The 16857-nt window shown below is 39.3% G+C and overlaps 1 protein-coding gene across 5 annotated transcripts; it reads left to right on the top strand.

The window, feature by feature from the left end:
- The first annotated feature begins 254 nt into the window (after positions 1-254).
- Positions 255-16684, top strand: LOC135499129 (uncharacterized). Of its 5 annotated transcripts, none has more exons than XR_010449249.1 (11): positions 4634-5201; positions 5486-5658; positions 6040-6120; positions 6605-6676; positions 8192-8283; positions 8649-9343; positions 11340-11408; positions 11728-11796; positions 14008-14091; positions 14426-14548; positions 14851-16684. XR_010449249.1 is itself a non-coding variant. In XM_064789809.1 (11 exons), the coding sequence occupies exons 6-11, from the start codon at positions 9335-9337 to the stop codon at positions 14953-14955; spliced, it is 459 nt and encodes a 152-aa protein (XP_064645879.1). In that variant the 5' UTR covers positions 5154-5201; positions 5491-5658; positions 6040-6120; positions 6605-6676; positions 8192-8283; positions 8649-9334; the 3' UTR covers positions 14956-16684. The 5 variants fall into 5 exon arrangements, 4 of the variants coding, with proteins under 4 accessions (XP_064645878.1, XP_064645879.1, XP_064645880.1 ...); XM_064789809.1 differs by having other exon boundaries at positions 5154-5201; positions 5491-5658; XM_064789810.1 differs by having other exon boundaries at positions 5164-5201; positions 5491-5658; positions 11340-11391.
- The last annotated feature ends 173 nt before the right edge of the window (positions 16685-16857 follow it).

Raw genomic sequence — 16857 nt, forward strand, 5'->3', positions numbered from 1 at the left:
TCTGGTGATCTCGTAGATTGTCCATCTTTGCGAAGGTGGCAGCACCTGTCGGAACATGTGTTATGGGAATTGTTTATTCAATGACAAAGTGACCTTATTTTTGTATTATATCTTATTTTGCAGAAACAAAGTTTTGGAACTAACATCCAGTCGTTCTCGTTAGTAATTCCTTCGATTCGTCACAATGAGGGCATTGCACAGCCAAAGAAAAGAAGCAGATACGGTCAAGAAAAAGTTTCTCAGCTTGAGAACTGGAATGCTATTCGTGATGGAATGTTCACTAGTTTCCAAGAGTCGCTTGTTCCTGGTATGATTTGTGGAGCGTGCAGTGTTCCATTGTTAATATCCGTGTATCGATGTGATGACTGTTATGTTGGCTTCTTTCTTTGCGGCAGCTGTGTGGAAGAAGTGCATAATCATAAACACACATTGTTTCACCAACCATACAAATGGCAGGTCAGTATCTAATACTGTGTTTTATGACATAATGCAACTTTTTTGTTGCATGTCAGATAACTACATGTATTTGTATCGTACATTTCAGTTTCAGTAGTTGTGTTTCGGGACACAAAAACAATTTAATCAATTCCTTCAGAAATGTATTGTTGTTATGCCAAATCTCAATGCTTCAGTTTTGCTGAAACAGCTATATGGTTGTTACACTACAGTATTATTATTTTCAAGTTGAGGACAAAACTGGTGGATCAATAATGCATGTAGGATGTAAATACAATGTATTTAGATGAGAAGAGAAATAGTTTTTGCAGTGAAAGAAAAACCCCAACTGGTGATCAAATGTTCTTTAGTTGGATTTCATGATGGCCTTACAAAGGAGACGATAATAAACCGAAAAGGTTTCCAGGTAAAAAGGGAGGCCATTAAGGCATTTGCCCCCCTTGCTTGGTGAATTTCCATCCCCAGGACAGCAAGATGTGGAGCGTATAGTGAAAGCCCTGGACGATGATTTGTCCATTCATGTATAAATCAATTTGGGTATGCACAGAGTTGCTTGGTTGATATCACCCTCTAATCTGTATCATTTTCTATGCAGGCTCGAACTTGGAATTCATTTGTACCCAGGGGCAGTTGTGAAAAAGTTGTCCGGAGACATAACCATTCCTGCTCTACAGCATTTATACGGCCCCTGGTCGTTGTTGATCATAAAGGTTTGCATTGAAAATTTCTCTTATTTTGCATGCAATCTTAAATACTTGTTGTACCTTAGCACTTTTATTCCCATCTTTTAAGAAACCAACTTCTTTCATTGTTTTCATTAATGCGTAATGCTGTTTGTAGCAACACGCCTGTGAAGAGAACCAAAAAAGCCTAATGACTGCTTTTAGTTTGTAATTCATTCTTGCATTCATCTCGACTAATCTCATTTTGTTTCAGGACGATATCATCGATCGAATTTCCAGTTTTGCCTCTGTGAACCAGAGTCTGTTACCCTGATACTTCATCACCTGTGGCCTTCGTCTCCAAAGAAACCACGCATGTGTTTTCATTTCCACTTCATGGATTTGCTGCGGGTAATATCTTAAGTATCTTCAAGGAACAATTCTCATCATGGACTTCTGTGAAGCGTTCGAGCACTTATACAGTCCTTATGTTCATTTTGAAGACCCGGTAAGTGGGTTGTATGTCTTTGTCATAAATTTTTTAAAGGAAAGATTGGTTACACTGAGACTCTAAGACTAAGGCCAGGGAATTGATAAAAACTAAGTGGACCCACACTGACAGAAACCAATGTATCGCATTGACATTGTTTACTTCGAATACATGTATTGTATAGTATCTCAATGTCTCACTGACTCAGAAACGTTGTTGTGCGACCACCCCTAGTTGTTATCTACAGTGTTTATTGTTTGTCCCTCCAATAAGATTTAATAAAATTGAAATCCCTGCTGTGAAATTTACTATTTTTGCCTAATTGAATGTTGGGGGCTAGGAGCCAAAAGTTATCTTTTAGTTTTAATGAAACGAATCTTTTGTATCCCCCTTTATGGCTTTAAACCAGACTTGGGCGGATGCATATCCAGTGCTGATCTTTATTCAAATTTCTCTAAATTCACAGGCAATCCAGAATATCTACAGAGTCCTGATAAATGAAAGCTTCGAGGAATACAGGGCTTTCATATACCAGTGTGAATATCTCCATAATGTCTGCCCTGATTTTGGTGATGGAACAGTATGTCCTGCTTGTCCAATGGTAAGACTATCTGATAATCATTATTATTTGCTGTCCATTGTGTATATGCACTGCTACTGCTACTGTAGAGTTGAGGTTGACTCTTCAGCCAACAGCGTGGTAATGGTTCTAATGGTGGTTCTTTAAAGACTCCATTATGGGGGCATGTTTTTTTGGTCAAAGATTGAATATGTTCTGGTGGCCCACCTGAACAAAATTGGCTGCAGACAACAGATATTCAACAGAAATGACAAGAACTTGACCTGTCCTGGGGTGTCACTATGGGCCTTTGCTGACCTTTGCTGATGGGAATTTAGGTTAACAACTTGTTTCTAAGTGTAGGATTGTGATTGCAAGAAGTGTTTATAAAAAAATGTTGTGTCTGTTTGGCTAAATCATATTAGTGTCCAATTTTGATAAAGTATGTTTTTGGTTTTTTTTACTGCAGGAAGATGATTATCCAGTGATAATTTCAATGGATGGTAACTTTGGGCTTGTGCAAAAAAAGTCGTCTGGTGTCAGTTTTTCCGAGCCGAAGCATGCGGGTCACTTCTTTTCTAATCAGAGTGAGGTTGATGAGTTTGTTCAAAAACATAACGGAAACATGAAGAAAGTTGGCTACGTAAGATCGTGTTAATCAACCTATTAATTGTCAGCATCATTTTGAATGCCTTAGAAACTTATTCTCAATGTATTTGTTCGCACAATGCGCTTTCAAATAAATTACTGGCACTTAATGTTCTGATTTTATCCATTTTCATGATTCCACTTGTTAAATAGATTATGAAGTTTGCAGTTTTTTTATGTGCCACATTTATTTTCATTGTGGTTTAAAATTGGCATTTATTGAATGATAACCATTGTTTTCCATTGTACTGTTATTGCATTTTTAATCTTCAGGCTTGCAGCAATTTCAAGGGTGGAAATACTTTGAGGACAAATAGTCGATACGAAAAATTGGATGAGACAGCAGTTTTTGGTTCGGCATGTCGTCATGTAAGTGCCCGTCATTATGTTTAGCCTAAAACATGGAGAGAGGTAACGGTTTGATTTGCTGTTTGCCTCAGTCAATATGACTGAGATGTGTTGTATCAAAGTGATATTTCAAAAATATTGTCATACATGTGACTGTTCGGAAATGTTTTGCATTGTGATTTTCAAGTACGGTTTAGCTGAAAGAGTGTTTGATGTGCAACTATTTTCCCTTTATCCAATTGGCGCATAACCGTAGTGTCACGTATAAATGATCATCCTGCCTTGGAGGAGGAATACTCCCTGGAGAAAATCACCTCCAAGTGCGTGCAGAGCAAACACTGAAGAAGAAGATATTTTGACACCAATCCCTATTGACTGTTCAACCTTTAACCTTTAATAACCCAATCACTAAAACTGAAAAGTTGCTGCCTGCTGCACACGCTGTGGGTTTGTTTTGTTGCAGATAGTTGCTGTAAGAATTTCAGTAAATATTCAGTTGCAGATCGTGCCCCAGGCATAGGCCTTATTATCATATTCATCATGATCTAACTAGTTTGGCTGGCATCTATTCCAGTAATCAGTTGCTGCCTTTTTAGCTCACCTCTTAGCAGAGGTGAGCTTATCCCATACCGTGGCGTCCGTCGTCCGTCGTCGTCGTCGTCGTCGTCGTCCGTCGTCCGTTAGCAGGGCACGTTTCGTAACTGTTAGAGCTATTGAGTTGAAACTTGGTACACATGTACCCTTATGTAATGACACCTTGGAGACCAAGTTTCGGTCCGATTCGTTTCATGGTTTGGCCACCAGGGGGCCAAACGTTAAAAGTGAAAATATGCAATATCTCCCTTAATAGTAGTCGGGAAATTTTGAAAAAAATATGGTAGGTACTTCTAGCAAAGGTGCATCATATATCCTCCGGGTTTTTGATTTGACCTCCTTTTCAAGGTCACAGAGGTCAAATGGTGTAAATTGGCCGTTAGGATGTAACGATGGCACGTTTCTAAACTGCAATGACTATTGATACCAAATTTGGTACACATTTACCCCTTAGTCAGGTGATCTCAGGGACCGAAGTTTGGTCCAATATGATTCACCACTTGACCACCAGGGGGCAAAATCCAAAAACCTTAAAAATGTGATTATTCCTTAACTTCTTGCCCGATTGCCACCAATTTGATATCATGGGTACATCTAACCACCATACAGTATATGTCACACAGGTTTTTAATTTGACCTTCTTGTCAAGGTCACAAAGGTCAAATGGCGTAAATTCGCCGTCAGACCGTAACTATGGCACGTTTCTTAACTGCAATGACTATCGATCAAAAATTAAGTACACATGTACCCCTTGGTCAGGTGATCTCAGGTACCGAAGTTTGGTGCGATCTGATTTGCCGTTTGGCCTCCAGGGAGGGGGCCAAATCCTAAATTCTTCAAAATGCCATTATTCCTAGTAATGACTTGCCCGATTGGCACCAATTTTATATCATAGGTACATCTAATTCTAACAACCATTCAATGTGTCACCCGGGTCTTCTTTGATTTGACCTACTTTTCAAGGTCACAGAGGTCGAATGTTATGTAAATTGGCCATTTTGGGGAAATTGTAATTGCTTGGACCTACATCAAATCTAACACTACATGACACAATACCATGCTCTTTATCCATCTTTCCTCCACATGAGGTGAGCACAATGGCCCTGGCCATTTCATTCTGTATGGTGCTTTGATAAAGCTTTATGAAGATACATCTAGTCGCAGATGAAAAACCCATTCTTCAATACAATATTTGGATAAGAATTAGCTTCTTGATTTTTAAGGTTTGCATGCAAATTATAACAACTCTTTAACTTGGAATCAAAAGTTGTTCCCATCACAGGCTAGAGATGGTTGTATCAGCTTGCATTCATGTTAGTTTGACAATTTCCTACCCTAAAAATAATTATTGTCCTTTTCATGTTCAGGTTCTGGTAGTCTTTTAGATAGGTTGTAGCTGGCAATTCCAATATTTCACTGCTATGGTCACAAGTTACCTTGTAAGGTAGGTTGTTTCACAAAGTATATTTTTTGGGAAAGTGACCATCCTTGGTCACTCAGTATATGGAAAATCATCCTGGTTGGTTGCGTAATATTTCGCATGTATCATAACAAACACACGCTCCACTGTATTTGCATTTGGTTTTGGAAGGAGTAAGTCAAGTGACATCACCCTAGCTGTGTTGTTTCAGAGTTCATTATTCTTTTACATGTGCAGACTGATTACTGAATGGGCTTTGGATCAACACCTTCAACTGACACTGCTCTTTGATTTCTTTAAACATTAAGTACAGTCCTCGGCGAGTTGTTGGTGTTGGGTTAACAGACGGTGAGACACTGGAATGTCAGGTCCTTTTTGCGGAGTTTCTCAAAGATAACGAAAGAAATGACCCCCAGTCACAGGATAGATGTTCTTACTGATGCTATGATCTATTACACAAACACGAAGTTCGCAAAGATCGGTATGTTTTAAACAGTTGCACAGAGTGGTATTCAGGTGGCGTTGATGGCATTTAGCCTCAATCAGAATGGGAACTTTTAGGCTGTTTTGTGGTCAGGCCATATCTAATTGGATGCATAACTGTTGACCTTAAGCTTAGCTGATAGTATAAACTTCTTCTTGGCACTGACAAGACAAAGTAATGTGCTTATCCTTCTTCATGTAGCAGTATTCAATCACTTTTCAATTGCACTGCTGAGTACTTGATTCCTCAAAATGAAAATTTGTGGTGTTCTTTGTATCCTTCTGAATACCCAAAAATATCTGTGATCAGGTACTATTACACAAGCATGTTATTGAAATTCAAAGTGTGTGCTTGGATTATATCTGTTATGATTTCAAGGTCCGTATCTGGCGTCAAAGCTGACGAAAGCCGAGGATGTAATGTCAACAACAAAACAGGAATTGAAGGCTCTCCTTGAAGGTATGTGCATTTCTCTCTTATTCCAGCAGCTGCAACACACTAAACACCATTGGCAGCATATTACAAGCCTGACTCCTTAGATCAGTTCTCAGCAGTCAGTCATCTGGGGATAATTCAAGCTTGGCATCAGTGAAACATGTCAAAGTTGATAAAGAGGGTCAAAGCATCTTTTCTCATCCCTGGCAGTTCAATCATTCATGGCTGTTCAAGTTTAGACTTTGTGTTGTGTTTGTGGATCATTATGATCAACCAAAGATAACATTCAGTAAGGCCTTTTTCCTGGGCTTACGTCTGAAGCCTTGTTTTAGCCGATGCAGTGATATGCATGCTGATGCAAAATACATTTTATGAGGGTAACCGTGAGTATTTACCAAGTGCATGCCATTACACAATCCAGACACATTGAAGCACATTTTCACAAATAGTAACGGCATGTCTGTGCACTTATTTTGTTCCAATAACAGTGTATCCTTATCTCTTTTAGTGTCAGAAAGTCAGGTAGAACTCTGGCTTGCAGAGTCACAGAATCCTGCTAGTTGTCAGCGACTGAGACGAGGTAAGACCCATTATTAATATCATTATAGGCCCCAGATCCCGTCTGGGGACTATATTGATATCACTGGAATTCTCGAAACTGTTATTTTTTTCCACCAAATTAACACATTTATTGCGGTAGTCCAGCAAAACGGCTTAATAAACCAGAAATCAATCACCCTTACACCACCAAACCCAATTCCATCTATGGACTATCGCAAAAGTATTTTAAAAATCCTGAGTATTTCGATATTTTTGAAGCATTTTTTGCTGAGATATGATACCGTCTTCTCCCAACATGCCGAAGCCGCGATTCAATCTGACATGCGCTGTGACATGCGCAGAGGCGAGACGCTGATACATTAGCATAAGCTCCGCCCCGTCATAATGACGTCATTATTCTCAATCTCAGGAGTTGGTCGAGCGATGGGGCGATGGAGGTATTATAAAGAAACCCAATTCGATTCATGGACTATCGCATTTTCAAAACTCAGAATATTTCGATGCTTTAGATGCGTTTTTATGACTCCAGCTCCTCCCTCTGGGAGCTGGAGTCAGTATTGTTTTCGCTCAGGTGTCTCGTACAATCACGTGACCTCTCCAACACTCGAATGCACTCTTTTCGTCCACGTTTTAGGCCAATCTTCGGCATGAACATGAAATCTAATAAGCGCAGTACTTAAATCAGATGTTTCTCTCGCCTTGAAAACATTCCTGGGTAAAATCCATTGAGATTAGCCGAGTTAATCTACTTTTTCCGTGCTTAAAATCTCTGCCGCTGAATTCTATAAATAGGAACTATTAACATCGCGGCAGTATGGTTCCCATTGTGCGCCCTCCCACTTCACACCACGTCAGGAAGTTTTACGGAGAGGGAGGGCGTGCGGGAAGAAGAATGGCCAAAATGACGTCACGTTTTCCTGGCAATGCCTCTTGCCAGACCAGTCAAGCATTGGGAAAGCATCTTTAATTCAGACAACGTTAGAACTAGAAAAACGAATAATTTGCAAAAGTAAAAGCAGATTTCACCACTAACCAGTCAAATCGGAATACGACGGCGCAAAATGTTCTCGCTTTCCTCCTGCTTCCTCCTCGCTTTCCTCCTTTGACTACAGTCGAGTTTGTTACTCGGTTTCTACTCGGTTGACATGACGACTACCTGGGGACTATCAAATTTGCTACCAGCAAATTTCGGAATTCTAGTTATCATCATCATCATCATCATTATTATTAGGAAATAGCATCAGTGGGCCAGTAAAAAGTTAGGTGGAGTCCGGTGCATAAGTTTGGTTGCAATTTACCCTTTTGCCATAGTATGACATTTTGTCAATTATTTTGTAGCTCCAGTTGCTCACTGGTATCAACAAGGCCAAACACACCAAGGATGAGATATTTCAAAGTAAAAGGTCATCAGATTAAAAGTCAGTCCATTGGAAAACTGGCATCCACCGAGATGAACTACCAAGTGTGGTGGAAATTGGTTTCGTAATTCAAAACTTGCAAAACCGTAACCTCTGCAAATATACTTAAATTTCAGATCTGTCCAGCAAGGCCAGTATCTTACATTCTGTCAACAAACACAGTGTTGAGAGGGCTGCATCTCGAAATGGTAAAGAAATAATTATGCCGGTACGTAGAAACATCCATTTAACCTTTTTGTTGGCTCGCCAGTTGATGAGGCGATAAACTAGTGCATTGTCTGTTGTTTTCTTTATCTTATATCATAAACAGTGGCAAGTTTGCAGGGAGTCACTTCCCTTCTGAATGTTGTAATGAACCCAAAGACCAGATGACATTTGACTGGAAATCTAATTTCAAATATGGCACTCTTGGTGTTATTTTACATTGTTAGCTTTTGACCCCATGTTGAATTCCTGGTCCTGAGTGATGAAAATTCAGCTGGTTCAATTTTGGCTTTCATTTCAACGTCCATTCTTCAATCTAAAGGTGAATTATAGAATTAATCTCAAATCCTTCATACCCTCACATTACAGATAGCCAGGCTATTGCAATTAAACTGCAGAAAAACATCAACAGAACCAATCGGCATATTAAGAAGATGGTGGAAATCTTCAACACAACATGGATGAGAGTTTACCAGAGTCACTTGTTTACGAAGATGCGTTGAAGGGACATTACTTAGGCATGGAAGAAGCACCAATTGCAGGTCCTAATGATAGTGTGCCATTCTACATTAAAGAACAAGCTGTTGACTTGTTTTGCCACCACTCCCGAGCTTTTGAGGAACGGTGCTTGTTGTTGAAGAAGATTGTCAATGTTGACCGCTTCTTTCGGAAGCAACAACAAATTTTGTTGACCTGTGCAACATCGGATTATCTCTCACAGGGCCAGATGGCAATGGTAGTTGCTAAGGCAATTTCTATAGAAGGACTTCACAATGAATTCTATGAGGCATGCAAGGGCAATGTGGAATTGCCATTTCCTGAGCAGACATTTATTGCATCTGTCATTAACAATCATCAAAGCATCACCACTAGTGAACTTGGCCTTCCTGAGGAAGAGGTCAGTGACTTCCTTGAAAGGGCGAAGCTTTCCGGGGAAGAGCAGGAGCAGCATGGTGATGATGGGGACGATCATGAGATAGAAGAGGGATTAACTGCAGTTCAGGAGAGTGATTATTTGGATCTGATTGATTGTAGCTACAATTTTTGAGGTCTTCATGTTTAAGGTAAAAAAAAATGTATATAAGGTAAAATGGGGTATTTGCAGCCCAGGTCTAATTGTAGCCCCCTGGCAATGTTTTTGATTCATATTCCGGTAACCGTGGAATAATTCAGCCAACCCAAGCATGGATATGAAAGAGGTGGCTCTTGAGTATCACAACATAATTAGTTTTGAATTATGCAACATGTTATGTAAGAGCTTTGGCTATAAGAAGTAAACAAATCGGACACATGCACAAAAAAAGTTGGGATCGAACTTTTTACAGGTCTGAATTTTCCACACTATACAGAGCATTGATGTATTTGAAACTTGGTTCAGGTGATCAGTATTGAGTGTAGAGAATGTTGTATGCGGCATTTATGGTCATTATTACAGGTAAATTTTCAGAGACACTTCTGACCAAGGTGTATTTGTAGCCCTTTGGTTCGGGGTATTTGTAGCCCCATATAAATAGCTCAATATATCCTGTCATAAATCATGAAAATGCTAGGTTTTTTTATTTTTATACCCGAATTATATTATTTGATCATAAATTTATCCAAATTAGATACAATGTTAAACCTTCATGTATCAGCAATGATACATTTGAGATTCCATACTAGTTAATCTAAATTTTTTTCGAAATAATGTTGATATTTTCAAAGTTACTGGTGTCTCTAGTTAAAGCCACACCATTGACTTGATAGCAGCATTTCTCATGGTACATGTACACTGGATGATTTCAAAGTTGGTTTTGGTTTTAGTGTTGGGTGTTAGTGTCAGTTTTATTCTTAATTTCTACCCCTAAAAACCTATGTCTGGATAAGACCAATTCGAGGTTTTAGTTTAACACCAACATCTGGTTTTATCTAAACACCTAAAACCTGGGCTGAAACTAAGAAGAGGTTTTATTCTGCAGGTAAAACTAACACCAAGATGGACAGAGATAAAACCTTGGAAAAACCAAACACGCCTGTGTTTCAGGTGTTTCCCTATTGAAACCGCTTCCGATCTATATAAATTTGGTCTTCTTCTTTCACGTCCATCATCATTCCTATCAGCGTTCAAAATACCAGCAACTACTTCTTGAAATGGTACGAACAACATGATTTTTTTTTTCTGAACACCAACACCAACTTTGAAATCCACTCGGTGTTAATGCCTAAGGTGTTAGTTTTATTGGTAATACAAAATGCACTACAAATCTTCGAAATATAACACCGAGCTGGGATTAAGATCAGACCTTGGTGTTCCAATTGGTTTCAGTGTGAAACTAAAACCTAATTTGAAATAGGATAATCTAAAACTGAGTGTCAAAACTAACACCAGAACTGATTTCATTTCTGGTGTTGTGGAGAGTTTTAGTTTTAGTCCCGGTGTTAGTTTTTGACACTAAAACCATCCCTTAGTTTTAAGCTTAAACCGGACATAATGCTAAAACCAACGAACACCGACTTTGAAAAAGGATGAAACTAAAACCCGCTTCATTTCAATGCTGGTTTAATCAAGGGTTTTAGTGTTCCATTTAGTTTTAAAACTAAATCTAAAAACTGACTTTGAAATCACCCATTGTATTACAATTTAGTGGTGCCAGCTATAATAGGGGTCGATACATGACTCATAACTGAAACTAAAGTTTTTAATGGCGCACGACAAGACCGTCAGCAAATTCAGAATGTCACAAGCTGTTGTCTGACACAAGGTGTAATGTACAACAGAGATGATAAATAGAACTTTTACCCCAGTTTAAAATCAGTCTGATTTGAGACGATTAAAAATTTTTGGTAAATGATTGCATCAAAAAATCACCTACGTGTTCAACAAATATTGATTTATTTCAGCAAAATCTCGTCGTCAACCTAGATTTTGATAATATTGAAAGCTTAAAATGTATAAGTAAAAAGTATCAATTTTCAATGCCAATTCTTTTAATCGATGGAGGTTTATTCAGTTGAACAAGAGATCCAGTTATGGTAGTGGTAGGTCATGGTAATCAATCTTTTTGTCTTTTTGCACTACAGGATCAAGTTGCTAGCTGTTCTTTTCAAGGTGGCAGCCTTCTGGACAATGAAAGTACTCGGAAACCTACTGTGAGTATCTGTATTTTCAAAAGCTAGTAAAGGTTGTGGCCATACTCTGCTGCTAAGGGTTTTTTTAAATCAGGTTAGATTTATAAATTTTCAAATGAATGAAGGAACCACTAATGTAGATCTTTATTGTAGTAAAAAAAACCCCTAAAAAGCAGAATTTTTTGTGCACATTGAAACATGGAAAACATGGATTGCAAAGATTTCCGAAAGGTGTGGATTTCCTTATGCTCTGTTGACCTACCAAACTCAATTAGTCAGTTCATCAAAAGTGTTGACATGATATATGAATTAATAAGAGCATGTTGATATATGCTTTTAGGCACCTGTTGCTGATTCTTCTCATCAGGATGACTGCAGACAAGATACTGAAACACAGGAACAGTTAAATGTAAGTGTAAATTTCTTAGAATGAAAGACTTGGTAATAATCAGGGGCCTGATTCACAAAGCACTCTTAGATTTCCGATCTTAGATCACTCTAAGAGCACTCATAGGGTGAACTTACGTGAAAGGTTAGGGAACCCTAAGTGTTATTCATGAAGCTATCTAAGAATTATCTAAGCAATTGCTTACGCAAAGTGAATGAATAAGTCCTGAGTGAACACACGTAGCTTGCTATAGCAAACTTTAAAACGTCTCTCGTAATGAAAGGGTAAGGTATTTTAGCTCATTGCATTGCATGTTTATACACAATCGTGACAGATGGCCTAAGGGTTTGCATGGCAGTACAGAAGACTTCTACGTGGCATTCCAACGGCGTTTCCCAATTACAATGGCCTAAAAACGACCTAGAAAAAACAATTTCTCTATGAAAGAAATAGACAAACTCACTGACCTGATGCAACAGCATAACGAAGTGATTTCATGCAAATTCAGATTTGATTACTTTGTGTTACATGAACTTTGGTGTGTTATGAAACTTAAAATACCGTGCGCCCAGGTAGCACAGGGAGAGCAGACTTGAGAGTGACGCCGAGAAAGCAGAACGTGATTGAGAGCAAACGAAAAAGCTTGCAACGTTGAGACGGAGCCCCGGAGTTAGGCTGGGTACAAGGAAGCCAGCTCAGTGCTGAGGCCGAGTGCCGCCAACGGTTGAAACGAAATAGTATGCTGTACGAGAAAGAATGGTTCGGGAGTGTCACGAGACGTCCACGAGGGAACCGAATGTAGCTGCACGTGCACGAATGATTCTGGAATCTACGAGGCGTGTCTAGCCTGTATACTGATGTTACTCAATATTCTGAACTTAGCGCCGAAATCTAGCTAGTATCGAAGTCTGCTCCCTTTCGCGAAACGCAATAATGTCGACACGCGCTGAAACTCATTCTGAAGTGACTCTTGAATAGAATTCCTGTACATATTTTGTATCAAACTTATATTTTTTTACATTTAAAACCAGTCTCGTTCAGTTTCTTCATTCACAGAAGTGTCGCATCTTGCATAGAACCAACAACCCACTTGAACTCACAGGGGGAGTTCGTAACAATTACAAGAAGATATGTTCTATTGCACCATGCATCCGGATGAGAGAAGAAGTGGAAGGACTTGAAGCAAAAGGCAAAAAAAGGGGTATGACGAAATGAAAAAGAGGCAGGTGACAGGAAATGTTCCATTTTCTGATGACGGCGAGAATGGTGGTGATGAGAATGCTAATGGTTTAAACGATACAGAAGAAAAAATCATTGGCTTGCTGAGTGTAGATCTTGTGTGTGGCCTTGAAGGTGGGGTAGATACTGCGGGTAAAAATGCTACTACCGAAAACACAGGGAAAATACGTAAAGTAAGTAAGCGTGTTCATACATACGTCAATAGGCCTATGAAAAGGCTTTAGCTATTCTCTATCATTACCAAGAGCAATAAATGGTCTGGCTCTGAAGGCTAGCTAAATATTTTTTTCCGAGAATATGAGGGCGGCGTGAATTTGATATGTTGCTTGGTTCATCATGGGGGAGGGAGTTGGGTCCGCCCGATAAAAAATACTAACATTAAGTTTGACATGTGTTGATTATTCTGCGTCGCTCGCTGTAGAAACTCTCAATAATACGTTCCTGGGCATCCGGCTGAGGGAATGAAACGAATTGCTGTGCCTTTCTCACCAGTGCCGAAAACAACCCTTGAGACATTAGGTTGGCTGATGTGACTGGCATCACCGTTACATCACCGATACATCCTGTACCGTTTGAACAAATCGACATCGTCATATTCATCAAGAGGGTGCAACCGATCCCGAAAACCCGTTCCCGACGGAGAGGTCGTCTGACGTCTTCTTCAGCAAATATTACAGCCGCCATTCTAGCGCGCGTTGCCTTACCAAATGCCCTAAGTGTACACTAAGATGGGTCCGGTACCTCACGTAGAGTTACGATTACACTATGTATTTGCGTAATTTTAAGGGTCTTTTGTGAATACCACTTAACTCCTTAAGTGTTATCTAAGGGTATGTTACGGGCCCGTAAGTCCTTAAGAGTGCTTTGTGAATCAGGCCCCAGGACAGAGATGTCCTTGACATTATTTCTAACGGTTTATGAACTGTATGAAAATCTGAACAATTGCCAAACATTATTACATCTACAAACTAATGACGATGATCGCATTTTCAGGGAGCTGTAGTGTCAACAAGTTCACCAAATAAGAGTCATTGTGCTGCTAGCGCATATACACAAGCATGGATATCAAAATTTGCCGTAAGTACATGTATTTTTATCAAGAAAGCATGTAACTAGATGAAATTCAATTTGAGGTCGTTAGAGTAAATAACAACTTAAAGTGGTGTATGTCTCCTTCAATAACTAAGATGATGGCATTGACGAGTTCGACGCCAATAATAGATGCAATGATGATGAGGTTTTGCTGTTCAAACAAATTTGTTGTGGCATTTAGTACATGAAATATGGTATTTAAATCCCGAAAAACATAGAGGCCAAATGAAACATTTGGTGAAGACAACGATCAAAGTTCTGGCTAAGTTATGTATGACATGAACACAATTGTTCTCATGAGTATCTTCTTTTATTACAGTCACACGGTGCGCCTACTGGTAGTTCAACTCTTACAAAAGAAGCCATAACTGTTCAAACAAGGAAGTTATGTCTGCAAAGTTCCACAGAGAGAAGGTCACCAGAAAAATGTCCGTCACAAGAAGTAAGTTCACAGAGTTGGCCTTGTTAAAAAACACTTGAGTTTAAACACAGCGTTATAACAACTTCCCACAAATCAGTATAGATTCAAATGCAAGATGCATTTATTTCTATTTGCACATCATCAGGCTGGACCAGTTACAGTGCTGTGGCCTAAGTGGGGATTAGCAGGTTGAAACCTCATCATACAGGAGCACCCCTAATACTTTACATGTATGTCTGCTTTGGGCAATGCTAGAGAGATTTTGGACAATGGTTGAGCAGAGCCTGGGTGTTGTGGTTACAGCTGCTCCTTTGCCTTTTCAGAGTTCCAAATTAAGACATCTGAGAAGTGACTACGAAAAGCTTGAAGACAAGTGTGAATGGCTAAAAGATGAACTTGTGAAGACAGACAGGCGCTATAAATACTGATATGAACAGTACAACAACGTGCAATTCATGGCCTCAGTGCGGAATGAACGACACAAAATTTGTACCCACTTTCGAATGGCGGAGCAAGTGTCGTCATATGCTGTCAAGCAGGTTGAAGAGAGTGTTTTTAGCAACGTATTTTTCAATCCAGACTGTGACATAGACAACGTCATTGTTCCTATCATCAATGTAAAGCTGATGAAAGTATTAAAAGTTGGAGACACTTGCCAAATATACAAAGCCGCCTGCCACACTGTCAATAGGTTCGCTGCTAAGCAATACAGTGATGAGAACTATGCATCCGTTGTCAACCGAGAGTTTTGGGTGCTGTCCTGTATCAATGCCACATTTACCCCATTCCCAATTGGAGTATATTATAAGGATAACAAACCGGCATTGGTGACTTCATTCCACCACCCTACGGGGACTGTATATAGCTTAAAGGACTGTTTTTTGGATTTTCCTTCCCATTTAAGTGGGAGGGGATGGGTGAAAGCAACGGTCACATTTGGCTTTCACCTCAGTCACCTCTTCATAAGACGGTTTTTGCATAACAACTTGAAGGCTGATAATGTTGTGCTGGATGCAAATGAGAAGGGCATAGATGTCATTCTGTGCAGTTGGAAAAATTCTTGTAGAATCGAATCTGCCCGAATTCTCACAGAGAAGCAAACAAAAAAGCTTGCAGACAATATTGTTGTCCCAGAGGTTTTGCGCAGAGAGAAGCCATTTTCAATTGCAAGTAACATTTATGCATTCGGTTGTCTTGGAATCTTGGTTGTGAAATATTGTAGGGCATATGAAATCACGGATTACAATTTACCAGCTCTGGAAAGATTCTGTCTGAAATGTGTGAGTCCAAGATCTGCAGCAAGGCCAGATGTTGAGCTGTTTGACGAAGACCTCGAATCATTTGACATATAATAATGTGTGACTCTAACTGAAAAGACAGTACATGTATCCCTCTGACATTGGCGGATGGTATTTTGGAGAACTTTGTTTTCCACCTGGAGGATCTTGACTGAGAATACTTGGCCTGTAAGGTCACATACAATTTACAAACTGTATGACGAGTTTGGGTCTTAACCCTTTAGCTCCTGCGAGTCTACAAATTTTTTTCCAGCATCTCCCTGTAGATTTCCAGGTATTCCTATAGTGTATAGACTTTTGGCAAAAGAGATACAAAAAGTTGAGAATGAAGTACTACAAGTTATTTTGAAGCTAACAATCATACCTACAATATGATATCATAAATTTTTCATTTTAACCCCCTGGTATCGACAGGATTAACCCTCTCAGCAATTTAGTGAAAATTCATAAAAAGGCCCTGTAGTAAACAACAGAATCATAAGAAGTTCCTACCTAATCAACAAAATCCATAAAGAAACCCAAATGTACGATAATCCAACCTAATATCGATCGAAAAACACAACCCGGCAGTCTCCTGTACATGAATACATGAATGGGTTGATATGAAGTTATGGTTTGCACATGTCACATTTGTTGGTCAAGTTGGACCATGAGAATTGCGAAATTAAAACACCTACAAAAATTTCCAGGGTGTGGTTTTATTGCTGAATTGACATGTAGACGATGGATATTTTTTTACCGGTGAATACTAGTTGTATGTTGTTATTATCAATATGTCAGGCCTTCCTAGTTGGTCACAAGTTGTCATAGTGACTTGTCTAGTTCGAAGTGTTCTGTTCAATAAAAACACTTGAATTCACTTGAGTCATATGTTGTGTTTTCCTTTGAATTTTATTACACAGTGGCGAGTATTGATACTTTCAATTATAGCCTACAGTGGAAACCAACACAGACCAGAGCTACAAGGAGAATGGCATGCCAAATCAAAGAAGAGAATCTTGCTGTGTTCGCTTGCTACCACACTATGACCAA

The sequence above is a fragment of the Lineus longissimus genome, chromosome 14 (genome assembly GCF_910592395.1).
Source record: "Lineus longissimus chromosome 14, tnLinLong1.2, whole genome shotgun sequence".
NCBI classification, from domain to species: Eukaryota; Metazoa; Nemertea; class Pilidiophora; order Heteronemertea; family Lineidae; genus Lineus; species Lineus longissimus.